Source organism: Andrena cerasifolii, chromosome 8 (assembly GCF_050908995.1).
Source record: "Andrena cerasifolii isolate SP2316 chromosome 8, iyAndCera1_principal, whole genome shotgun sequence".
In the NCBI taxonomy this organism is placed as follows: Eukaryota; Metazoa; Arthropoda; class Insecta; order Hymenoptera; family Andrenidae; genus Andrena; species Andrena cerasifolii.
In genome coordinates this window covers 12,036,025-12,063,295 of record NC_135125.1, presented here as the reverse complement: position 1 = coordinate 12,063,295, position 27,271 = coordinate 12,036,025, and the positions used below count along the sequence as shown (strand labels likewise).

Here is a 27,271-nt window from a genome sequence, read left to right as displayed (position 1 = left end):
GGTGATTTTTCTTCTGATTCTGATTCTTCAAGCCGAATTTTCGTCAACATAATACGTATACGCGTTACACGCACACCTTCGGCCAAAAGAAAGACTAACACATGTCTCTTTCGTCGATTCGTCGACCCTCGGGACCATTCGGCAGGGATCGTCGTCAGTCATTGTATATATATACCTATGTATATACCAAGTGTCAATCCATCATAACCTGTCAAATGTCAAATAAGGTAAGTTGTCCAAATTTGAAATGTCACGAGTTTTTACACTACATAGGAGATTGAATGATTGTCTCAATTAACAAGGTAAGTCGCCAAAATTGTTTTAATAGATTTCTTAGGTAGAGTCGCAGACCTGAAAGCCGTTCGTTCAAAAAAGTAAAAAAATTACGCCAAGTACATGACAAAGTCGAGGACGAAAAAGAGTATCACAAAAAAATAGAAGGTAATAATAATTACAATATAAAACGCGGACATTTTAATCCCATCAAAAAGAATTGTCGAAAATTAATATCTTTACAAAACTAATGATATACAAAAATGGCGCCAATTATAACAATGGCTATTTATACAAAGAAAAAAAATGTATTAAAGATTTTTATTGGGGATTTGTCTTTGCTCCGCGTTTCGGCCGGTGATCAAACCGAGCGAATCCGACGGGCAGAAGTATGCTAACTGGCCGGATTGTCTGCTTCATCCCCACTTAAGGAAATTTATCGGACCCGAGTGCCGGGACATAACTTTAACGCCAGTTCGTGGAACCGATAACCACCGTTAGGGGATTGACTCATTACACGCCGTGTTCTCGACGACTCGTAAAGACTTTATTTCATAGGCTTGTACCACCCACGGTGGATAATAATGGTCGGTTATCTTTCTCGACAACGTGACGGGGAATCTTCTTCTGAGAGCCCCGTCTCGAGCCGACAGTAATCAGTGTATTTCATGCTCCTCGTTGAAGACGCGACAGCGGCCAGTCCCGAAACTTCTTCGGTTCAGGTGTCCGCGGGGCGAGTGGGACGAGCCGAAGATGACAGAAAGAATATATGTTGGAGACGAAGGGACACGTGTGAGCATCTTCTCGGGACACGTGTAGGACTTGACGTAATTGTAAACCTCGAAGGATGTGGGCGGGCTCGTCTTCTGCGAGCAAGTAGCCGTGTCACGCGCGCATTTGGACGATCAGCTGGAGTGAAAAGCCGACTAATCGAGCGGCACATTCGAGCAGATGTTGCCATCTTCCACGGACAACTGTCCAGTCGATCGTCTTTGATTTTATCTGAGCATCGTTAGCCGCATCCGGAAAGAGGGACGAAATCGAAAGTTCCACGAATCCTCGGCCAACTGAAAAATGAACGTTCGAGATTTACAGGGGTAGCGCTCGTCGCGAGCGCGACAAATGTTATATTAATTTGCGAGGAGAATAATAGTCGTCATTCGAACGTCTTCCTTTGAGCCGGTCATTCATCAGATGGGCATAGTTTCATATTATGTCACGCGACACTGTCAACTGTCAACCGTGAACGTAGGTGAATGGCATGAGGCGGGCGGACATGTGTGAAATTAGCTTAATCTTTCAGCTCGGATGACAATGGTGATACAAACGCGGTCCGTGTACGACACGTATCGTCCCGTGTACAGGGTGACAAATCTCACCCCATCGACACCCCGTCCCTTGCGCTGCCTCCACCCCGTGTAAATACATTAGAGGATGATCCTTCCATTGGCGTGGATTGTGCTGCCAAATTTCCAAATCCAACGATTCTTGGTCTGTGCAACTTACGTCACCATATGTTACACTCGTGCGTCGGGTCTGTGACGAACTAATCTGCTCCCTGAGTCAAAGTGTCGGAGGGTCGTCTTACATTCTGTCATAAAACAAGTACAGTAGAACCGATTAGAATAGATACGGATGATAGGGAAGAAGGTCGCATCGTTTTTATTGATTCGGGAAGGATAGAACGGGTTTAACAAATTTCTGCGATCAGGATTCTACGCCGTTGACAAACAGATATCGGTGGGGCCGTAATTTAACAATGAGCCAGCTGGCGCGTGCTACGGGGAAAGGTTGCGACCCCTAATGTAGTTATATAGTGTGCTTTCCTACACGCAGACAAACGCATCAGGCCACGCACACTAGCGTGCAATTTCACGGAGCGCGAATGACAATAAGCGGGGATGCCTCAGCCCTTTTGTCACGGCGGTTCTCGCGTCAATGCGCATTGAATCTCTCGCCTATTTTATCATCCCTCTGTCTCTGCCTCTCGCCCTACTCTCTTTATATCACGTCGCACGCAAAACGTACACCACCACGGCCCCCCCTTTATCGAGCTAATTGAGTCGTTCACGTTTTTCGGGGGTGAAAAATATGCTTCTCGGAATCAGGTCATGGGGGCGTATCTCCCGCAGAAATCACCCCGGGAATCCGTAATCTCTTTATACCGTCCGCTACCAACGTCTGCTGTCTGACACGCTCTGCATCTGCACCAGATTCCCTCCCTTATCAGGCGAGATATCTCCGTGATTTATCCGCGACCCGCGCCTTATCCTTCCAAGCTTATTCGACATGTATGAATAATTGGGCCGAACAGTAATTCGGGTTCCTCCCCGTTCGATGCATTATCCCCCCTTGAATCCCCACCAGCTCGCCGAAGGAACCCGCCCCCGAGCGTTATGATTAAGTAATAAAACATTTAGGCCGTTCTCCCGCGACCCCAAACTGAAAAACATCCCCCGATCTCGCTCGCACGTCTACGCACGACCGTCCGACATGTGACTTCGCACATACACGGAGGACACGCGTGCACACGCTCGCGGCGGCTTGCGCTCGCGAATACTACACACGTGCACGCGGGAAAGGGCGTGACGACAGATGCAACGGAACATATCTACCCTCGGTTGGGCGGTTCAGATTCTCGGCCGATTTTTTCTTTCTCTTCCCTGCCGGTCCTCGGCGCACGATCGTAGATAGCGGCGTTGCGTCGAGCATTTTCAGGCGTAGATCCCGATCGTAATTTACGGTTATTCCTTGCCAATCGAGATGCCCCCATTGTTGGCCGCGGGCCATTGTTTATGAGAAACACGGACTTCCGGGGCGCAGCTTTCGGACCGCGGATCGACGGTGCCGCCATTCCCTCGATACCAGGAATCGCGCATGATTATAAATGAAGTCGATCGAATAGTTTCGCTCGAACGTCAACTCGTTGTTTATCCTCGATTTAAAATAGAGCGACTGATCCTTGAACACTGCACCGCTGGTAAAGACGATCGATAAAGCGACCCGCTCCGAATCGCGTGACGAAATTAGCTCCCCGAAAATCCCCAGATTTCCCCGTGAAACATCCTCGGATATTTGCCGATCCGATCGTTCCATCGTTTTGTCGTGCAAGCATTATTGGCTGGAGCGAGGCGAGCAGCTCCCGTTGCGTGTACCGGGCCAATGGAACGAGCTACCGGATGCTCGTGCTTCCACCCTTGATTTATCGGTCCTTCGAAGCTCGCGGATTGCCCGTAATTCCAGTTATTTCGTCCTAATCCGAGAGTTCGTTCCTGTCCGGTTACCGAGATTCCACCAGCCCTCCGAGCCTCCGAGCGCGATTTCTTTCCCCGTATCTTCTGCTTCTTCGAACAAACTCGTTTCCCCAACTTTCCTTCGCCCGCTCAACCGTACTTTTCACCGATATTATACCGACTATTTACGAACTATCTCGCCGGCTGCACTTATCGAGGGAAATTGAAAAGTTGATGGACTAGCCACCCCCTATTCAGAGTCAAATCGAACAGTCCACGAAACCAGGCGATTTTAATTGTGTTCTATTAACGACAGCTGACGATGGCTCGGCGATTATGTCGGACAGGAAATAATACGTTATATCCGTATTATAACTGAATAACGCGTGAAACCCCCTCGCTTTCGCGAGCACGTGGCAGTGACGTTTCAACCCCTTTGAGAAAAATTTGCTCCGGTTTGCAGCTCCTTTTCCTATTCAGTTCTAGAATCAACACTGACGCAGACGACCAGCAACAATTCGCGATAAGGAGAATTAGAAAATGGAATAACGTGTGCCAAAACTGTCTGTACTCGTGTCGAGCTTTTGTACGATCGCTCGTAACCGTTAGTTTCAATCTGGACCCCCCTGGGGTATCTAGTTTCTTCGTGGAGGAGGACTTCTTTCGGTCCCCCCCTGTTGATCCCACTAAAGACGATCTTTCGTGGGCGTATCCCCTCTTCTTAGCTGCGATAACCTGGAAGATCGACTACAATGGCGTATGGTTACCAACATCTGACCTCGCTCACAATGTCGTCATTAGAATATGAATGCAGCTGCGACTCGCGTGTCCCAACGGCCACGCGACGCATATACCATCGTTTATTCGTGGCGAATTCGCAAAATTCGCGGAATACGTCGATAAGAGCGCGGCATTCGGCGAATAATCGAGCTCGCCGGGTTTTATTGGCCTTCGGTTTTGTAAACCTCTCGCACCCTCGGAGGGACACTTTTGTCGCGGCCGAAGGAAATTGTCGCCGATCCTCTGGCGACGGCCGACCGTGCGAAAAACAAACACGCCGGAAGTTTCCCCCGACACACGAAAGAAAATGCAATCAGCGAAACGGCAGATAGTGGCGTGATCGGTGTGGCGCCGTGCCGTCACTTCCGGCGCGGACGATAGGCTGACGCATAATTTCCGGTCCGAGGCCCGAGGATCCATCGATCAAACACTTTGGAACTCGAAGAAGCTACGAGGCTCCTCCAGAGATATCCGAACGCTCCGTGTCCCGCTTGCGCTCGTTAACGATCCACCTCCTCCGCCACGCGTCTCGCCGAGAACGCGTACCGCGGCTGGAAGAAGAAAGCGTGGAATGGAAAACAAGGCGCGGACACGGAGGCATAAGTTCGTATTATCTTGTTTACCATTTCCGAGGGCAGCGCTGATCGTGCGGTTAATAAAACCGATCGTTTCGGTTTCCCTTTACAAACGAGAATTTTATTGGTCGATGTTATTGACTTAGGATCTGATATATAGCCGCGACAAGAAAGGAGGCTGTTTTCCCTGTAAAAAGAGATGAAGAAAAAAGGGAACGTTTCACTGACTTATCACCATGTCGGGGGTGGTGGCTCCTTTCGGCAACGCGTAAGCCCGCTAGCGAGCGGTGCAGGGCCCAGAGGCGGTAATTATTTGGAACCCTTTGATGGACGTCCTCCTGGACCGCGTCCGTCTCTGCGGTCTCAGGTTGCTCCATAAAGAACTCGGACATTCATTGGCCCTCCGAGCTACTGTGTCACCGTGAAGAGGCGAGCACCACCACGGCTGCGCCTCTCGAATTCGAAGCTTCATTTCACGCCTGCCTTGCCGCACAGCCGACCCGGCCAGGATCACCTCGAGTCCTGCGTGTCCTTCGCATAAATCACAGAGAAATGCGGCCCACGAACGCGATTCCCATCGCACAGTGGGGAAATTTTGCGATTTTATGACCAAAACTACAGAAATGAAATTTTTTAATTTTACAAATTTAATTCAAATGTCAATTGAAGAACTATATCCATTTTCGTGGTCAAAACCTGAAAACTTATTTTTAATATATAAAATTCGGCATTTTTACGTTCTAATATATGAGAAAATTGATTCTTATATGAAAAGGTTACATATTTCAAAAACACTACTTTAAAAATTCTATAAATTACGTATTAAACATCGAAACATAATTATTTTGAGGACAAAAAGATATCTTACGCACCACCAGGAATTGAATTCATGCCTTGAAATTATTTTCAGATCTTTGGATAACACAATATAAGTGTTTGAAGCAACTTGAAAATCTGGATTAATTCTAACCTCACATGAACATAAACATTGGCGAGTCTATACGAGCTTTGTATTAAAACATTTAACAGTAAAATCGGTAGCATTTGATACTCATATTAGTTCTGCAATTGACATTGGCATTTATTTTGTCGAATTCAAAAATTTATTTTTGTGGTTTTGCCCATAAAATCGCGAAATTTCCCTACTGTGCATCGTCGATCCGTCCACATCACTAGCGCCTCAATTTTCCTATCTGCAGGAAGAAGGAAGTCTATATCTCGGAGTACAGATATTTCTTGCGACGATCGTGCTCTCGTTCGATTGCTGGCGAAGTTTAATCTCCCTGGCTACACCTAGAGCCGTGTTCTATCCTTTTATCTAGAATAAACCATTGGGATGAAATGGAATGGACAGGGTTAATGGGAAGCCAAACGATACCGTTGGACAATGCCAGGTCATTAAGGGTTGTAATCAGGAGAGGAGGCGATGTCCACGGAGATCCCGGATGTCATCAACTGCCGCCTTTTCAGCTTTATCTGGCGCAGCGCATACAAGTGCCACGAGTGTCTCGAAAGGCTTCGCGGAGGCGCAGTCGGTGCTTCTTTATCTGGTGATGTCGGCTGGGTTGTTTAGGCTGCTGAAGCCCTCGTGACACATTCTGGAACATCATACGAGGAATCCAACGATCCCACGCTGCACAGGTGGTCCGATGATTAGAGGTTCTCTTTCAGCGATTCATTCGACCGCGATAGCCATTCAACAACCGTACGCCCTGGCGGCGAGTGAATTCGGTGTCTACACGGGGAACAAATTAGGAATTTAATTAGAGCATATTAATAATCTTACGGTAGCTATTTTTAAACACGATTGTGTTGATATGACTGTTTTATTGTCGCGATAACTGATACACGGTTATTGGACCTTGGTCGGCAGAGATCCGGCTGATACAATCTGTATTTTCGACGGATTATACGCTGTCTCTCATCTGTAATTACGATTTCGTATAAAACCTGTCGGCCAACTGCGCATCAATAGATAATATCTTCATTCAAGAGATTAAGGATCGCTCGAAAAGTACCGCGCGTGGACTAGCGACGATCGTGGAGCGCGCTGCGAGCCACTGACGTTCGGCTCCACTATCATATCTTGCTCATTAGTTGCCATTACCATACACTCCCGATGTCATAGCGACTTGCGGTTACGGCCGCACCGCCGGGATACAATTTATCTTCGAGCTCTAGATGTTTCACCGGGGACCATTACAACGAGCGTCGCGTTCCACTTATTAAATGCCTCTTCCCGTCGCCGAACTCCTCCGATAAAATTTCCAGCCTTTCCGCGGCGTGGAAATTACGAAACCGGCAATCGAAAACGCAACGCCGAAGTTACACAAGAATTCTTTTCGGCTAATCTATGACACATGCGTGCGTGACGTAACACCGTACGGGCAGGTGTTATCAATCGTACAGCGCAGGCACGCGTCATTCGTCGAATTTCCAAGCGAACGCCGAATGGAGTACTTATGTCGCCTACATCGTGAGCCGTCCCGAAATGATAATGACAAAGGGTGTCCGAACAGATAGAATCAGATATCGCGAAAGTGTCGTCAGCTCCGTTCGATTTCCGACTGATGCTTCAGTAAACACCTGCCGCGCGTCATGCATGCCGACGCTGTTTCTTATGCTCGACGCTCCTCACGTTAGTTGTGCTTCTAGTTTCAATAAAACTTCTCAAAGTAGAGTGAAAACCGTCGAGTCCTTTCCTGACCGAGGACGGTGCCCGTTGACCATGATTTTCGAGGGTAATCGTGAGTACTAATCTTTGTTTCCATAAACCGAGTAGATCCTCCCTTCTCCTCGGCTTTCATACGCGCGATCTCCACCGTCGGAACTCAGGGTGAAACTCAGGGGAAAGAACAGAGAAACTTAGAAAAAGAGATAGAAAGGAGCGGTGCTGTAATTTCTGTTTATTTCTTGTTCCAACTTTACCGAGCACCTATTTCCCTTATCGGCTCCCACCCTCTCCCCTCTGCCACTCTCCTCGCTCCTCTTTCTCGCCCCGTTATTTTTTCTTCGCCCGCTTCCCGCCTCCTGGTGACTCGAGTCCTCGTCCTTGCCAGGAAGAACAGCCCCCGGCACGCAATCTCGAAAAGCTACGTAACTCGCATGCTTCCACTGCGTTCCGACCGAGGAAAGAAAAAAAAAAACACCCTCCACGGGCATCTTGATAACGAGAGGATGAATTACGCCGATAATCGCCGGCGGATGATCGCTGATTAGCTTCTCGCACGATGCCCTACATTCCATCCAAGCTGGCCATTCGACGTTCGCGGTCTACATTTGATTTTGTCCGTCGCCTCGCGTTCCCACGACCCTTTTCAGCCGATCCACCACTTTTATTTAACAGGCGGAGCTTTTGTGCCCACGAGACGCGCCCGTACTGTCGCGCGGGAAGCAATTAATATTCCACGGTGTAACGAATGCCGCCCCAGACGCGACAGGAATTTTATTATCCGCCATTTAAAATGCGTAATTCACGCGTTATCACTACATATTTACAATAGGAAATTCCGCTAATACACGGCGCCGTATCTTTTCTCGACTCTTATCCGTGGCATCTGACGATACATTTCGATTCCGTACGTTTCGGCTTCGACAAGACAGTCCCCGATCACGCGGATAGAATCTCCGGGCTGTCGCGAGTGATAAGATTAGCCGCGTCTCGTTTAAATTAGAACTTTCGTTTTTTAATCGATGACGAATCGGAAATCAGCCGAAACAGCGGCCAACGAAAAATCAGTACACGTATTCTCAATATCGCGGACAAAGGGATTTGGCGCGTCAAGAGTTATCTGAAAGACGAATTGGCTGTTTCCGTATTGAGCCGAAACCGCTGAAATTACGCTGCCCGGAGACAAGTTTCATTGCCACGGTTGCCCGTTATCAGATAGTCGGGGCGCGATAATGCGCGGCGTGTCGGGGACCAGCCGATGAATCTTAAGCTCGCTCTTCTTGGTCTTCGAATTTTTCCTACATTAGTATTATCACCAACACTGACCACACGTATCATTAAGTACGGCGGAAAGGAGAGCTACGTTTCCAGCGAAGAGAAATATCATGCGTTGCCTCGGCGGGAGCGGTTTGATCGGCGTCGAGGGGGTTGAACGGGCGTCGCCTCCTTCGACTTGGAGCGAACGAATGAATAAACCTTAAAGGCCTTCGAGATGTCGTAGGGGTTGGTGTCGGCCGCGGGGATGTTTGGGGGTGGGAGAAAAATGAGTGAAATCCATTAGAGGGGAGATTCCATGGCTCTGACCTGTGTCGATCCTACTCTCACACCGGCGCTGTCGTGATATCGTCGTGTGCGCGTGAACACGTACTATACGTATGAATTTCTAAGTCCATGGGAACTCGTACGTACGCGGTTGACGCATGGCAGTCTGTCACCGGGGTAGTTTCGTCTAGCGACTGCAACAGCGTCACGTGCATCGCTAATGCGTTTCTCGACTCCTGCCCATCGAGAGAAACGAACGACTCCGGTTACGTGAATCGAAAACGGAGCGAGCTCCTTATTCGGCCGAGACGAAATAGAAGAAGATACAGTCGAGGGGGTGGTGGTGCTTTCTGTAGGCTCTCGCGCGAGTTTATCTATGTTTGCTTAAGGAGAAAGGAGCTCGTAAAAAAAGACGCGGGTTTATGGGCGCGCAGCGTCGATACAAGGGCTGGCTGTGGAAAGCCTTTCGATGGAAAATTATCGTAAAAATTATTGCGTCTCAATTGCGCGATAGTGCGCGCGGATAGTTTACTTTAACCATCTCGAATATACATAATAAAAACGCTCTCGAACGTGACACGTCTCCTAGTCGGCCGTCGAACTTGTTTATCGTAAAAGTCGACCGGGGCGAAGTTATTGCCTTTTATTAGACGCTAGCTGATAGGTCGCTAATTGTTATTCCAGCTGAAGCTTTTTCTCGGGAAATTTCTTGAAAATTCTACACTAATCTCGAATGCTATTCGGCACTATCGATCCTTCTAGTATAAACAAGAAACAATCGCCGATTTTTTTTTCATCGAAACGCTAGAGAGATTTCCAATCAGAGCGTATATACCATGGCCAGCAGTGTCCGCCAAAGCAAACGGGGCATATGCGTCTATTGCGTGACGGAACAATCGGCAACGATTACGCCCCGCTCCGAAGACAATTGATCCAGTCGGCTCGTTGCACTTGCAACAAGCATCGCATACAAGTATACTTCGGAATACATTGAGATTATTATTCGCGGCCGCGTGCTCGGCCAATCGAATCATTGTCTCCTCTCCACCGCCGACGTAATAATTCCATTCCTCTTTCTCTGTGTCTCTCTGTTTGGACATGTGGTGCGTGCTTCTAACGAGATGATATGGTCGATCAGGACTTCCTGAACCACCGTGATCTCCCTCCTCCTCCGCCGGGCCACTACTCGAGCCTCTCGCAGCTTTTCTTTTTTTCAAAGGGCCGATCGTCGAGTCGTTTTGTTCCGGTAATGCGACGATTGTTGGCGCGAGCCTTGAAACAAAAACGCGGCCAAGCCATCTGTCGAGCTGAATGAGAGAGGAAGAGAGGGTCGGATAGGAATGGAGGGAGAAGGGAGACGATGCGAGCGAGAAACACTGCCGGCGAGGGAAGGGAATGGAAGAAAAGAGCATCCGCAAATGCGGCCGGGGGATTGTTTTCTAGTGGCTCGTCGTTTAACCCCTCCAATCGCCTCCTCGCGACGAGAGCTGCCCCCGTCTCCACGGGGTTGTCGATAATATTCTCTAACCTCGTCAGCCCTTATCCCGTGTCCCTCTGTTCGCGATGTCTCGATAATCCATCGAGCCTTTCCTATCGAATTTCTAATCTTCTATATCACAATTAGAAGAGACGATTTCGGCGCACTGCTTCGGTCAATTAAGTAATTAAATAAAAGCTATTGTGCAATTTTGAGAATTATCAAATTCCAACGTTTCGATCAGTGGTTGTAATCATTTTCAAGGAAAGTTAGATAACGGAAGTATACCGCGTATGCTTTTATACGATGATCGCGTTTGCTAGAAACGTGCGACGTGCGAGTCGGTTGAACGATCACGGAGGTAAACAGTAACCCAGACCTTCTATATCATACTTATACTATTTCATTTTAGTAATATCTGCTAACAATCTCTTATGGATACCTACTCCGAATTCAATGATGACTTTTCGTCAAAGCGGAACAGCTTAACAAGTATCGCTTCGATCCCCGAGGATCTAAGGCGTGAAAGCTGCCACGGGCCGAATTTTTCGAGACACCCAGTAGGTGGTCGATCCGTAGCTAACACGCACCCCGCATAACGCGTAAATGCGGTGTAGTAGCAGGGCCGTGGATTCTAGCAATTACACACCCTCAAGTGCCCTTAGAGACGGGTCCCCATTAGGATGAGAACGGAGGGATGTTTTAGCGCGGCGTGGCTCGATTTTCGAATTCGCGAGTAATACCGATCGTCGGGTTCTGATTATTTATTTTTTTTTTTATTAACGCAGTTTCAACCTCCGCAAGGAGATTATTCATAATTCTAATTATTTCCACCCACTATTACCTGGAATTCACATTTGCATTAACGATGTGTTAAAATTAAGGAAATTTCAAGCATCATGCGATTTAATTGAAATTTCGTCCGGGGTCGATCCTGACCTCTGGAACGAGGAACATTTATTACCATTGCTATCAAACGATCCAGCAAGAAGCTGCCATCTGGGTCTGTTCGTATCGTGTTGTCTTACCCCTGAGCGGCGGGCAAAAACGGCAGACCCTCTCTGAGTGCTTCGCTATGTAAGCCATTTCGCTGAGCAGTGGGTATCGGACATTGGCATCGTTATATCCAGGTACACGTCCACGATATATTCCGTATACCTATATAGAGATATTACATGGGCACGGGCATGGTTGGGAACGATTAATCGTCCACGTCGAGACGTCATTGCCATCTTTGGTCGCTTAATCGGAAGTCTCCTCGAGTCTCAGGAGGGAGTACGTGGCGTCGACGTAATCGAACTTCGGTATCGCCCGCTTTCTCTGACCGACAGTCTAAACTTTGCCCGCTGAAAAGAAAGTTCCGCGGCCGCTGGAACTCTCCGTGACCACCCCCGGTCGACTTCGGTGATCGCTGCTTGAATTTCTGAGAGAACTCCACAACGGCTCCGTCCTCTCCCTTCAAAGATGAATGTTAACGATCCCGAGGAATTCTGACGGAAACGAATCTGAATTTCTTGCGGAAGACTTGGCGAGAAACGGCCACAGGGCCTCAAGGGTTAAGCCCGTAATCGATGAACACGAGATGCCCATTTGCAGAACCAAAGGAGTTCGTCGAGCTCGTCGAGCTCGTCGAGTTCTCTGTCCCGTCTCGCGGGGCCAATGAAAAAATTATCACAGCCGATCGACGCTATCGCGCATTGGCGACAGGCGTCGATAGGTATTCACACGGTGCCCATGACACAATAATCAATTTTTTAACGCCCGTACTAGCGCGCCGATCGGCCATGCCCGACAAGAGTCATCTGAATGACAGAGCTTGATCAAAGGGCCAAGCCAGGCGTTTGATGTCTGATGCACGCGGTACCATTTCAACCGTCCGCCGCTGACTGAATTCAAATTCACGATCGAAGTTGAATTTCCACGGGACACGAGCCGTAACAGATATTTTCGAGCAGCTCGTTAAACCTATGCTTTTTTCCACGCGCCGACGTCAAAGTGACGGATTCGATTATTTCGCGGCGACTGGGATTTCCGAAAAGTCGAAAATTCGCGACGCCCGCGGCGGGAACAGCGACGCCAGCTTCGCAAACGTGAAGAATATTTTTAATAAAAGTTATCGGGGAGACGTCCTCGGTAACCGGGGCGGCAACCCCTAACCTCGCGCCGCCTTCGAATTCGTATTTGATGAGCGTTCGTTTCGAGTCGACAGCGAAATTGAATCTTCTCGCGTTTCCGCGCGGCTGTCGGGCCTCCCGAATTTTTTATTCAGAGCAGTTCGATTCGCATCAGTTATTTATCGAGGCCGCTGTTCTTCCGCGACGAGCGTCGCCGCCCATCGAAATCGAATTAGAAGGAAGGAAGGAAGAGTACGTTCCTTCCCCCGTCGAACAATTACGGATGAGTTATAGATCCCCAGTTATTGGCTACAAATCGTCGTCGAGCCGTGGCAACGATTTCTCACGCCTCGACCTGAATCGCCAGCAATTGTGCCGTAACTTTTTTAATCGAAATTCTCGGCAAGGTCTAAGGGTTAACCGCAGACAATGCTCGGCGACTGGCTGTTGCGAGAAGGACGAGTCTTCGAGGAGAGAAGAAAAGGGAGAGGAACCCTCTCGTCGACTTTTTTTCTGCCATTCCTATATTTCTGCGCTCGACGGAATTTTCAAAAGGGTAACTTGACTTTTCGACCCCGTGTCGAGTGTCGTATACTGTTTTTGCAAGAGTTGCATCGGTGCATCCCTTGTTCGCAGGTAGCTCCACGGAAACCGTCTGGTTATTCTATGGTTCTTCTCCTCGCGCATGTGTAACATATAACTCGCGCGATTATTTACCGACTAGAAGAAGCAATCACGTGATCCGCACGAAGAATTCTCATTTACATAATATTTCCTCCAAACGAAATTATCTTGTATAATTTTTATAGCACGTTCCTTTGACGAATTTAAGCAAAAACGAATGCGAGGCATCTAGGGAAAGAGTCCTCATGGAACTTCAATTACGGTTCTATCCGTGTCACCGCAGGGTTTCCCTCAACCCCTGGCCGTCAGACTTTCACGCCTTTCATCATCCCCTCGCACGGTTCTCCTTTGCAAAAAAAGATTTTCATAGGACAAAACGAAGGCAGGTTAACTGGAAGCGCGATCTCGCAAGGGTGGAAAACATCTTACTCGTTTTGCGCCCTTTCAACGGTGCCCCGTGAGGTCCCAAAGGGTGCATCGTGACGAGCCACCCCGAGCAACTCGCGCAGCCGACTGTCCATCGATTACTCTTCCACAATTGCGGATATTTCGACGGAAAGACGCCGTTAGATCGAAGATATTCGATTCCCAGATGGCTGTGTATACCCCCTCCGTAGATTCCCTTACCCCCCGTTTATTTCTCCGGCCCCGATACCGTGGAGCTCTCTGCGCGTTTCGACGTTCCTCTCTCTCCTTCTCCATGGTCTTTCTCTCTTTCCTCTGAATAGAATCACGAGGCTATTCTTCCAGCCGTCGTGAATAGAGCCGGAGGCAGTCTATTCGCACGTGATGGAACGACGACTGCCATAGATATCTGGACTCTTATCTCCTCGATTGCAAACACGACTCTCGAGTATTGTCGATCGTTCGGATAACCATCATTCCCGTTTTCTCATATTTTTATCCACGAAAAACCAAAACGAATGTAGTCTGCCCTGAGTCAACAGCTATTCATACGGATCTTTAAATACGTTGTTTATTCGATATATCGGGTACGTATCAAGATGGAGCAACAGGATGATCTTAACAGCGTCTCGGATTAACATCCACCGGTTATCGTTCCGCGATGCGGCGCGTGTATAAGATTCTAAGAAAATTGCGAAGGACTCGCGATACGCACTGTTATTCGCCAAAATCGCCTGTCGATGTCATCGAAGCCCGATAAATAATGGTAGCCACGGTAAGCGCTGATAAGCATCAATCAGAAGTCGTGATTCCGAGGCGAGCGTACGATTGTCCTGGTTGAAAGAGGGGTAGGACGATCCTCGTCCGTCAAACGGCATCCCTCTCCTACGGTTCCTCGTATTTTCTCGCATTTCCATTCGCCGGGCACGGTTTCGGTGAAACGGGGGTGGTAAACGGTCAGATCGTATCTGTGTCTCGATGAGAGTAGCCACCCTCTCCCGGCAAGCCGTGCCGCTTTTCTTGTTCTCCCTCCAAGGCAAGTCGAGCCACGAGCCACTGGCCGAAGATTTAAACTTTTAAATCCACTTTATCTCGCGTGCCACGATCCTACGGTTCGGAACGGCCCGACGGTAAGGGATGCGTGAACGCGGGAGCAAACACGGAGGGACGGTCAAGCGAGCATTGTTGCCCTTGTTTACGAGCCAGGCGTGAGATCCGGCCGAGTAGATTCGATTCTTTCCGCCGCGATTTATCGCGCCGAGAAGCTCGAGGATACGCGCGCGAAAATTGAACCGCTTTGATTCGATTCGAGCGGAACGATTCAGCCCGGATCATTTTAAACAGTCGCGGCGACGTCGCCGCTGTGATCTTATCTTACAACGCCGAGCTCAAGTCGATCGAGCTGATCGAATCATTGGCAGTCAGCGAACATGATCGTAAGATGCACGCAGGGGGGAGAGGAGTATAGGAGCAGCATTCACTTTTTCCTTAATTATGATGTTGCGGAACATAGATTACGATGTTGGCTCGAGCTCAAAAACATCTGTTCCCCTTCCTTCGGACGAGTTCTACCCTTGCGCAGCTAACCCCCGCTAAGGGCTGATATCCGCAGGGGTTTTGCCCTTCGATCTTCTCTCCTCTATAAGCGAGAAGAGCTCGTCGAGAATTCGTTGAGGACGTGTGCCCCGTTTAAACAGCCCGGAGCTCGTGCGATGCGAAACTAATTAGAGTCTAATCGTTCTGATTACCGTTCTCGCTCGCCCCGAGGTGCAATCAGATTTGCTTTTCTACTTGACAAGCCGAGCGTTACTGTAAGGCCACGCGTTCATCAAATATTCCAACGTGAACTCTGAAAGAAGAACATTGCTGTTCGAGGTGTTGCTTACGTACTCAGTGTATTACAGCAAAGTCGAGGTAAAGCGTTCGGTAAAGTATCGTCCAGTTTCTCCAGAGCGACGTTGTCGCGCAAAATTGTCCACGTTGACAGACAGATTTCTATTGACTCGGAGTAGGAAGAAGCAGTTGGACGATCTTTCCGAGGGGCGTGTCGGAATCGGCGTGGTAGCGGAGGTAGACGGAACGCGGCAGCGGCCTATACAAAATTAACGTCGGACATGAGATAAAATTAATTTAACGGCGGGTTACGCCTGTGAGCTAGCCGGAGGCTGTGTGCCGAAGCCCAGATCACAATGGCGAAATGGCCGGGCTGGTGGGCACTGCAAACTTCAACCACCACCACCCGCCATCGCTATCGTCGCCGCCACACCATCGTCCGCGGGAGCGCCGTGCTCGAACCAAAACATAATTAGCCTGCATTGTTAATGCATCAATATTTGCACGCTGTCCTGCCTTCCCGCTCGCCCTGCGCGCGCCACGCGTTTTCCAATAAGCCCGCACTTTGTTGCGTCCATATTACGCGAATATCGCTGTCGATTCCCACTATTGCTTCCTCCCTATCCTCTTTCTCCCTCTTTCGCGCGCAGCTCCAAATATTCTCTGCACCGGTGCCAGCGCACGTTGCATTTCGACGAGCTTCCGAGGAACCGCCTCGATTCGTTGTTCGGCTTCCCGATGTAAACTTGATGCGCAAACCTTCCTAAATTAATCGCAGGCCCCTCCATTCGTCGAACCATGTGCCTCGGCACGTTTAATTCGCCAATGAATTTTGAACGCCGCGGCTGCTATTTGTCGATAACAATACGGGCCGGTACTTTTGCGCGAAATTATGCCGTTCCCTCCGCGAACTCGTGGAAAATTAATACCCGATCCGTGTAATGGGGAAATTGGAAAACGGTCCGCGAGCGGGGGCCGATGTGTCGGCGATTCGCGAGGGAGGAGAGGGAGAGCGGTGAGGAAATTGGGGGAAAGAAATCGCTGAGGTGAGAGAGTCTTTCGAGCATGGGAAACTATAGACACCAGTGGTGAGCAACGTTTTGTCTGAAGTGGGCCGCGAGTGGAAACCTACTACGCTACGCGGGCTGCAATATTAAATACATAAATATAACTAATCCAAGAATTTTAATTTATGGGCTGAATTTGTTATTCCCGACGTTGATTTACAATAAAAATTTTTTTTAACCCTTTCGTTACGGCGTCCATTTCCACGAAAGTGTTTTTTCTATTTTTTTGATTTTGTTGAAATTTGTTTGATTTTCGCAGAAGTTTTTGAATCACAAGCGGAAATCTTTTTGTAATCTCTCTTTCTCCTCTGCATATTTCTTCGTTTGAGATGAATTTACTTTTTACAGTACGTATGCGTGTGAGCAACTATTCTCGAGAATGAAAATTTTAAAAAATGATCGTCGTAATCGACTCGATGACGAACGATTAAACAATTTGTTAGAAACCACTTAAAAAGACATTAAATAAAGTAGCAAATAAACAGTTTTCAAATTTTTTAATCACAATTAAGTTAACAAAAATGAAAAAAAAATAAATAAATAAACGAAAAAAAATATAAAATTATACAACATTAGAAAGGGATAATTTTATCCTATTTTTGGCGCAAAATTCATTCCGATATCTTTTACAGTTCAAAAGATATATGCCAATGTTCAGGCGGGCCGCAGGTCAGCGGCTGGCGGGCCAGACGCGGCCCGCGAGCCGCGGGTTGCTCATCACTGCTATACACGGAAAGATCGCACAGACGCGAAGAAACGAGGGTGTTGCACGCGCACGAGGAGGCCCAACGTGGCTGTACACCGGATTTTCCCTAGTTGAGCCTGTTCCGGTCGCTCGCGTGCCACAATTCTATCGTCCGCATCTGGATCTTCTGCTAGGTTTCGCCGATCTTGACCCCCTAACCCGGATCTCGGGCCTTGGAACGCCTTCGTAGGCACTGTGCAATTACGTAAAACACATCCTCGCGTACCGACTAATGCGGGAAGCATCGTGCACCGAAATCACGTTCCAATCTGCGATCTGAGTGACCATCGAATCGCACCTGAGTACGCTCCTTCGGATAGAAGAGCGTGCGTTAGGCGAGATACAGAGGAAATCCGTGGGGGGTGTAAAATGACGTTGGATGTCCTAGATGCGCGAACGTTCGCGTCTAAAAATCGTTAAGTCTAGAGGAATATCGCCGCGGGGGTAGGGGGTTCGGTGACAAGCTGCAAAATCTGCGGAGAAAGGGGGGCGTCGGCAGGAGGAGCCCTAAGGTAGAGGGTCTTCCGTTAGTTCATCGTCTTCCGGTGACTTCCGGTGGCCTCTAACGAGGGACAATGCTTCTGGTACACGGTGTGCACGCGGCGCACAACAATCGCGTCTCAAGTTCCTCGAGGCAGGAGGGCGGTGCTCCTGAGCTTCATAGAGAGGCACGCTCTCTCCTCTCCTCTCCTCTACGCTCCTCTCCTTTCGTTTCTTTCTTCTGCTTGACTACTTATGCCACATAACGTGGCTCTCAATGGCACATTAGAGGGCAGCGCAACGAAAGGCAGTCAAGGCGTGTGCGTACACAACGCGGAGAACCAACTCGACTTGAACACAAATTATAGACTCCCGGCACGACCGTTGAGGCGACTCCAGCCGACGTAGATTCACCAATCGCTATTTCGGCCACTCACGGACATACGTGCCCCCGTTGCTAAGGGTACGGTACGGCATTCACGGACACGCACGTCTCCCGATCCTTTTCACCTAACATATCGCGTTCGAGTGATTATATTCCTCTCTCTTCTTCCCCACGCGGAGAACCACCCCGCCGCCCTCCCTCCTACCCGCCTTTCTTTCGCCCCGTGTCTTTGTCGAGAGACGCGCAAATCGCTTTGGGGTAGATCAAGAAGTCGACTACGCGGACTCTTGGCAAGGCCACTCGAGCAGCAGCCGATTGTTTGATCGCATCGAGGAGCCTGACTTCTTTCTTATTTCATCCTCGACGAGTCATTCCCCGCGTTAGCTACCTTCTTTCACTTCCGACCGTTAACGGTCGACGAATTCGCCCGACCAGAGGAGTCATCGTTCCTTCCGTAGCCTCGAGTGTCTCCGCCGATGAGAGGCACTCCCAATGATTTCCCTCTATCTGATTTACATGCGGATAATAAGTCGCTGAACGACGCAGAGGCGCGCGTTCCGCTCGCACCCTCCATCGAGCGTTTCGTATTTCCATTAAAGGTGCTGCTGCGGTGATGGAATTTTCATCAAGGAATTTTGTAATTCACCGATAATCACGAACGATCACGGGGAACAATAACTACGTCGAGACTTCCCCGTGTATCTTGTCGTTGCCGGTTGACAGCGACAGGCGGTGACACGCCTGTAAAATTGCTTCTCCGATACAGAGCGAAAGTTGCCTCGGCTCGGCGGGCACAGAGGAGACAATTTTCGGGGGTGTGAAAAATATTAATAACTCCGCTGTTGCAGTAAGGGACGAAGGGCTTCCGAGTAAGGGATGGCATAGAGTCGGAGGTCGAGGGGGTGGCTGGGTCAGAGGAGGGGGTGGCAAGTGTTTCTGTCAGTTTAATAGCTTCGCGCCTGCCCCCCTCCTTTTACCCCACGGACTCACCACCCCACATGCGCGCACACTTTGCCACCGACATTACGGCATCGTCACTCTACGTGTCAGAAGTTGCGCTAGACCTAGAACCTCTGCTTAGATCTGATAACCCTTTGATACTCCCGTTATTTATTACCCCTCCGCCATCGCCGTCATCGACGACGTCCACGTTCCACGTCCTCCGTTCCCGAATCGATCACCCTGTTCTCGGTCAGAGCACGCACAGCTGGGAGTAAACCCTGTACGCAACTTTCAAGGTACCACTCTATTGGTCACAGCCAACCTCTTGGTATACACACCTTTACTAGTGGATACTCTTTAAGCTTTTCACAAACTTGGGAATACGAGTGCCGTGAATAATTACACGTGCCTTCGTTTTCGGGGCAATCGATGTTCAAAATAGATGCTGTACACGCGGGCTTGATTTAAACTGGACTTAATGTATCTCGTTACAGTCGTCCGTCATGATAGTTTACAGGTAACACGCGAAAGAAGAATGGGAAGAAAACCGACTTACTAGGGAACATCCCGAACCCGGAAATTCAAACAATTCTGAAACTTTGTGAATATGTAGGGAATTTCCTCCTGATTACAACGGAATTTTTGTTTGCTGCCCAAATTCACTCTCAGGGGGTGTAATTGACCCCTGAAAATCTGGTTATTTTCCAATTTCGCAAGTTATAACACAAAATCAGAAAATAGCCGAATCTTCGGGGGTTAATTTCACACCCTTCGAGTGAATTTGGGCAGCAAACAAAAATTGCGTTGTAATCAGGAGGAAATCCCCTACATATTCACAAAGTTTCAGAATTTTTTAAATTTTCGGGTTCGGGATCTTCCCTTGTTAGATTTTCTTCAACCAAAATAGATTCTAATTTCATACACAGGATTTATACAGTCCTGTGGTGAATAGAGACTTACTCGAGCCCACACATACCTCGCACCTTTTGAATTCAATTTTTTCAAGGACGAAGTCCTGATTTACGTGTTCCATTTGTTTTTCGTGGGAAGTCACTTTCCTTTGATTGCGCCATTTGTTACGAGACGCTCTGTACGAGAAACGGGCGGTTCCACGAGCAAGGAACGAAGGTTTGCGAAGAAGGTGATATCTACATCTGAGGGTGGCATGGGGGACATTTTTATGCCGGTGTAAATCAAGCCCCCTGCCCAAATATTGCGCGGGCGACGTTCGCGTTGAATGAAGGAAGGGTACCGGTGTAGCCGGCTATAAAGAATGATATAACTGCACGCGACACATGTCTTCCCGCCTCTGAAACGCACTCATATCGCCTCCACGACCTTCCTTCCCGCTGATTTCCGCGGCGCATTGGGAATGAAGATTTGTTTCGACGTCTTTGGCCCGCCATTCATCTTCACGGCCGTCTCTCTACTGGTATTACATTCCGCGCGAGGGATTTAAATCGTCGCGCTCCGTGCTCCAAAGAAATTTGAACGCGGGCTGATCGAACAACTGACACATCACGCTTTTTACATCCTTTAGGAATCAAATCTGTGACGTACGGTAACGGATTTTTCAAGGAGCGCTCTATAGATATAGCCAACGGAAGGGCAACGACCTTTCTGCATTTTCGGTTACACGTGCCCGTTATGCAGAACGTTATTCAAAGACCGCGAGGAGCGAGCGAAAAAAGTGCGAGCCAGCACGAGGTTTCCGAAATTCTACTCCTTCGATTGACTTCAAAGTCGACCTGACGGGCGGTCAACAGTACACGCCGCAATGAATTGTGAAAAGTGGTTGTAAAAAAGATCTAGACAGGCTCGTGACAGCTACTTTCCGAAGAAAAAGGTGACCGTGGCTGTCCAATAAAGACTTGGATAGCTGTTCCACTGACCCTGACTCTGCGTGGGGTCCTACGGTGCTCTCTGGAGTATTTCTCGATCGAGGGTTCACGCAATGGAAAAAAAATTCTTCACACGCTAACATATCGCCTCTGCTTGTCAGCGAATCGAAAATGTAGGTCCATGTCACCATGTACCTCCGAGAAAAGCTTAAACTACTCGGGTTACTCATTAAAAGAAACACCTGGATATTCATTTCTTATCCACATCGGAGTAAAAAGATTAAAGGCACTATCGGTATAGAGAGTCTAAACTTTAATAGAGCTTTGATAAGCCCATTTAGACTATAATTAATCGACATAATTCATGTAGGACAAATTCATAAAATATCCCATTAATAGGTGCGGAGTGAAAGGTTAGTTGAAAGAAAAACGCGTTTATCTTTGACGTTGAGCCAGCAGCGTGTCTCCTCCGTTATCAGAGTCAAGTTTTCTGATTCTTCCTCTTCGTTTCCCCCTCTCACTCTGCTTCGCGGCGGTCTCTCAGGCTCAGACAGTCGCAGGCGAGTTCCACCACCAGCGAGCCATGGTCTCTTCTCTCGTTCTCGTTCTCCCTCTCTCGCTCGCTCTCTCAAGGGATGCTGTGGTGGACTGGTGGGGATCTGAATGCGATAGGGGTTGCTCCGCCCGTGGGCCAACCAGAGGTCTCGATGGAAGTGGCTCCGCCACACCCCGTGTATCGTCCCTGGCTTCCCTCGGGAACCCTCGTCGTGCCATCCTCTTCTCAACAGATTTCGGATCCTCTAGTCTGCCAAGAGCCAGCTGACACGGAGCAGCGCTCTTCTCGTCATCCGTTTCTTATTTCGATCGTGTCTCCTCGGGGTTGCGCGCCGCCGAATCCCGCTCCTCGACGGCCACGACGTCCACGTCGTCCACGGCGACCACTGCCGTCTACCCCCTGCGAGTTCATCCACTTCTGCCCCCCGCCGACCGAGCAGTGAGCCAACAGCCTTTTATCACTCGTGTCTCAACGATCATGCGTATCGATCGATCGATCATGGACACGATTAACCTGGAATTTCTCGCGACTCTTTCGCCCGTTGGATTGTGTTGACGTGTTACCCGTGACACTTTTGTGACAGCATGTGCCGACAGTGATTTTTTTTTACGTTCTTCCTTTGGAGGAGCGATCAGATTCGGGGTTGCCGAGGGCTCCTCGTAAACGCAAATGAACGGCCTCGATTTGTCTCGGCCCGTGGTCGACTACAAGATGCACGGTAAGTTTTTGAACGTTTCTGCTGTTTCTTTGTAATTGAAAGAGGAGCTCAAGTCGTTGATAGTACAGCTCGATTGCGATGCTCATTTAATAGTAGAATACTCGTATTGTAGAATGGGAACTGAATTAAGACTGTGGACGATCGAAGGTGAAGTGTGTTGATAAGATGAGGCTGTTTATAGCTTGGGTATGCTACAGGAAATAACAATGATAGAGGAAGATTCGTATTCGTTGTGTACCTATTTTTATCGTATTCAGTTTCGAGTAGGTGATTGCCGAATCTGTTCATCTTCGATTACCACCATCGTCTAACGTCCTTGCCGATAGTATCGCTCCTACAAAACCATGCGTCGATAGTTTCTTCCACTTATAGTGTCGCTAATGAAGCCGACTTGAGCCGAAAAGATGTCACGTTCTATTTTATACAAGTTACCGAGAGGAACGTTAGGCATATATCTCTGGGATATCGACAGAAGGAAGCTCGACCGCAGTCTGTCCGGAAACCAGGCTGCAGAGATTCTTTCCTCTGTCCAATTCGGTTCGCTATTTGCTGGCAATTCCGTGACGAGCTGATAGCCTTATCAGGGCTGCGGGATAGCGGTGTTTGCCGCAGGTTCCGATCGTGCTCCTTTCTGCACAATTAACTTGCGTCGTCTATTCGCTTGAATGAAAGATCACCGAAGGCCTCTGTCGATTCCTGACGGAATTGCTTTCATTTCGCGATACGTCGCTAATGGGCACCGTAACGCACGTACGTTTTCCATCAGGATCCCCGTATCGCCAGGATGTCCTGTGCGGTCAGAGTAATGCGGTCTACGCGCGTGTGAACACATTCCACGGTGCAATCGCTCCAGCGACACCCCGTTGCTTACTTGCCAATTTGCTTAATTATCTTTTCCGGGATCCGACCGTGAATATCTTTCGGCGTGCTCTCGTAGTCGCTCGTTTTTGCTCCGACCAAGCGCACTCGATCCCCGCCGGAGGCTCGAAAATAATTGGTAATAGCTTGCCCTGTTTCACGTTCGATTGTTTACAAACGTTCAAGTCGAACTTCAGTAGCCCTCAGTCACGAAAGGCATCGGTAGAGGCAGCTTCGTTAGAATCAACGGGAAAATAGTGCGGGCAATATGTACAACAAGCTTCCCTTTCCCCGAATCACGAGCACAAGTGCGTTAATGCGGTTTAATTGGGGAAGCCTGTTTACCCGACGAGAAAGAGCCGGGGGGGAAAGTGGTAGTCAGTACGGTCTTCCCACGATGAAAATTCGATTCTCCGAGCTGTGAGCAAAGCGGCACTTTACTCTAATCACGTTGGAAGCCTCTCGAGCCGCTATCATCGGGGATAATATCGCGTATGGTTCAACAAGTACTCGTAGTTCTATCAAGGGAGGAGAAGGTGCTTGAGCACTCGTGTCCCACAGGAGTCAAAGACCCCTGACGTCGAGGGTTTTCCAAATATTGTTGTTGTATCGCATCGACTCACAGTGGGGAAATTCTGCGATTGTATGGCCAAAACTATAGAAATTAAATTTTTGAATTTTACAAATTTAATACAAATGGCAATTGAAGAAATATATCCATTTTCGTGGTCAAAACCTCAAAACTTACTTTTAATATATAAAATTCGACACTTTTACGTTCTAATATATGAGGAACTAAATTATCCGAAAAACAGCACTTACAAAAATTAAGAACGATAAAGATTTTTTTATTATTTACATTTATACACTTTTTTCTTTGTTAGAGCATGCCCCTGCTACAGTGCAGCAGGGCATAGCAGAAGGGTCTGCTTCTGACCACAAACTTTTTAATATTTTATCGGGAAGTTTTCTTAGATTACTAATTACTGGATCTGATGATAATAACTGATTTTTGAAGAAAGCGACGAGCTGTATTCCCGTCATTTGTATTTCCGTATCCGGGTTTCGGGGAATCAACAATTAGACTAACTTAAGCTTGAACTCTTCTTGAATTTTCATTTTACGCTCTTTAACAGCTGTTTTATCATCTTCAGACCGTTTTTGCCATTTTTGTACATGAAGCTTATATGACATATGTAATAAGCATTCAAATAAGCGAATCCACGCATGTAGAGAAGATATTCCAAATTGTAGATTCGAATCTTTCACTTTTTGCTTCAGCATACTATCAATATCGTTGATTTTTTTTGCTGTAGCACCACATAAATAACAGCGAAGGGTAGACTTTGTAAATGACACAGCATTACATACTTTGCCATCCACCATTGTAAACAGCATCTTGAAGATGACGGTCTAGGATTCTTCCAGATAATTATTTCCTTTGTAGGATTTTCTTTAAATGACACGAGTTGTAAGGGGACAAGTGACGTTAAAAATACACTCGAATCTGATACTGAATTGTCATTAAATTTTTGCTTGTATTCACTTTGTCCTGAACTTCCGTCGCATCCCCATTTACAAATTAAAATCATATTTGCTATAGTTTCTGGGGCTAGACTATCAAATATTTCGTTCTGAACAATTAAAATACGCTTTACCGTGTGATCTAGCAACGACTGTAATTTAACTTCAGCACTATGTTCGGTTATTATTTTTTGCGAACGTGGTGGATAATAACGAATTTTGGCTTCCCGAACTGTCTCATAATTTGGATACAGATCACAGTTGGTTTCCTTCATTGAGGCTCTGATCGTATTGTACTGATGCCTAGATAATTTTGCTTCTACTATTATTGGAAGAGCTTTATCAGCAGGTAATCTGGCTATAGCTTTCGTGTTAAGTGCTGAAACGTAGCATTTAGCTTGCGTAGGATTGTCTACAATATCCCTGACTATTTTCGCTGCATCATTATTGTTACAAGAACGGAGGTTCCATTGTGCGGCGTATAACAATTCTGATACACTTTTTTCTTTACGAAATTCTTCGGTTTTTCGACGCTTTGTGCGATCGCTAGCTTCCTCAAAATTTATCAAAGGCCGACCACCTATATTTGCACCCACTTCCTGATACAATGGAATTGATATGTGCCCAGATAGCCACTCTTGATGTTTCTTAAAGAAAAAGTCATTGTTGCGCGAACATGCTTGCCACGTGGTTCTGAATTTATAAAATAATTTCGATAATTTCGAAAATGCGTCGGAGTGAATGGAACTGCTGTAAATAATTCTAATTCTTTTTTCGTCATTATTATTTCATTTTGACAAGATGTTAAAATGGAACAAACAAACATACATAATACAAACAATCAAACAGAGGATCGAAGCTGAATAAAATCGTTTAAAAAAGAATAAAAAGGTTTGTAATGTATAACATGTGAACCAGTCTCGGTCACAGTATGTTAGACAAGACACACTGGATCGTGTTTAAAAAGAATGCCTATAATTACAGGATTAGCAACTATTAGCAATTAATAATTGCATTTATAGAATCAAAATAGTCCAACGTAAAATAGAAATGAAAATCATTGCAGGATATTATGGGATTGATAACTATTTTATGTATTAAAAATTGATTCTTATATGAAAAGGTTATTTCTAAAACCCTACTTTAAAAATTGTATAAATTACGTATTAAAAACCGAAACATAATTATTTTGAGGACACAAAGATATCTTACGCATTATTTTGTCGAATTCAAAAATTTATTTTTGTGGTTTTGGCCATAGAATCGCGAAATTTCCCCACTGTGCGACTGGTTGCACAAGAGGCCATCTCGAGCTTCCTATCGGGCGAGGGGGACACCCTCCTAAGTCATCCTTGGATCTATTCTTTACTATCGTTCGCGGAGGCGAACGGGAGTCAATGGGGATCGTGTTTATTTAATCACCCACGCCGGATTTCCGTTTATCGAGCCGTAGACGACGGCCGACTCCGAAATCGTATCGTTACGATTACTTTTGAAGGATCACACGATTCCATTCGATGGCCCCCGGTATCGAGAGGCATCATTCTCTTCGCAGCGACGCGTGCTTGTCCGGATATCTCTGTATTATCGTCTGTCTCCGAGTTTTCGTGTCGATCGGCCCGCTCCGCAGGATCACCGTTTTCTTTTACGACTGTTTCGCGCCAACATAACTCGACGGATCCTTAATCCGGTGTTTGCTTTCTCGATTAGAATGGAATTGAAGCTGGCCTCGTAAAATTGATACTTTTAACGTTTTATTGCCAGTGTGCCGGGCCCGCTCTGAGATAGATATCGCGTCTCTCGGTCCTGTTGAGTTGCTCTCGCCCTTCGCAGCGTTAATTCGAGTATAGCTACGACCGTCGACGATGGGATCGTAAAGGATCGGCAACGCGAACGGAGCGCCTTCCTCTCGGATACACCTGCAAGCTTTGCCTGTCGCCCGGCAATTTGCTTAGCCGTGGATTCACGGAGAGCTTACGCTTGTTTGCAGAGGACTCTCGATCGTCGCAGGTCTCCGTGTCACACCCGTGGACGAGCGTAGAATTTCATAGTTTGTTTTTAGATAGCCGATACAACGCCTGGGATATCTTTCGATTCGAAGATAAGTCGGGTATTAGAAGGGCCCGTCGTATCCGGTCCGGAGTTATACAAATAAATCCAGATTCGAAGGACGGCCCTGTGCTTTCGGAGTACATATGGCGGTTCAAGGGGGACTTAGAAATTTTTTAGTAAAACTTGAACGCCTGCAAGTGTTCGCGAATGGAGAATTCTGGGTCAGGCGCTGCGTTACGGTGTTGCGGTTTTATCACGGTAGTCGTTTGATGGTGCATGAAAAACCTCGCAGGTGGGGGAGACAATAAAATTCTCGGCTTATCGCGTCAAACATCCTTGGCGCGGGTGTCGCATCGTATACTCGCGGCACTGTGACTGAGAAAACGACCGACGCGGTCCGAGCAGATAATGTTCTTCGATTGCCACTTGTCCTTGTGTGTCTAGGATTTCGTCCAGCCGTGAAGGGAAAACCACCGGGGGTCTCGAGTCTCGACAAACAAAACTCCACGAAATCCACCGTGTCCCTCCACCCTTCCCCCTCCTTCCCTCCCCATTGTCTCTGATAGCTGCAAAAAA

General features: G+C 47.7%; 1 protein-coding gene across 4 annotated transcripts in view; it reads left to right on the top strand.

Annotated features, from left to right (window-relative positions):
* LOC143372132 (transcription factor hamlet) overlaps positions 1–27,271 on the top strand; it is a 69,677-nt gene that overhangs the window by 17,916 nt on the left and 24,490 nt on the right. The window contains exon 2 of one of the 4 annotated variants that reach the window (XM_076818061.1): positions 22,169–22,261. The exons of the other annotated variants lie outside the window; for them this stretch is intronic. Coding sequence (XP_076674176.1) covers positions 22,213–22,261 — 49 coding nt within the window. The 5' untranslated portion in view covers positions 22,169–22,212. The remainder of the gene's footprint in view (positions 1–22,168; positions 22,262–27,271) is intronic. 4 annotated transcript variants of the gene reach the window in all.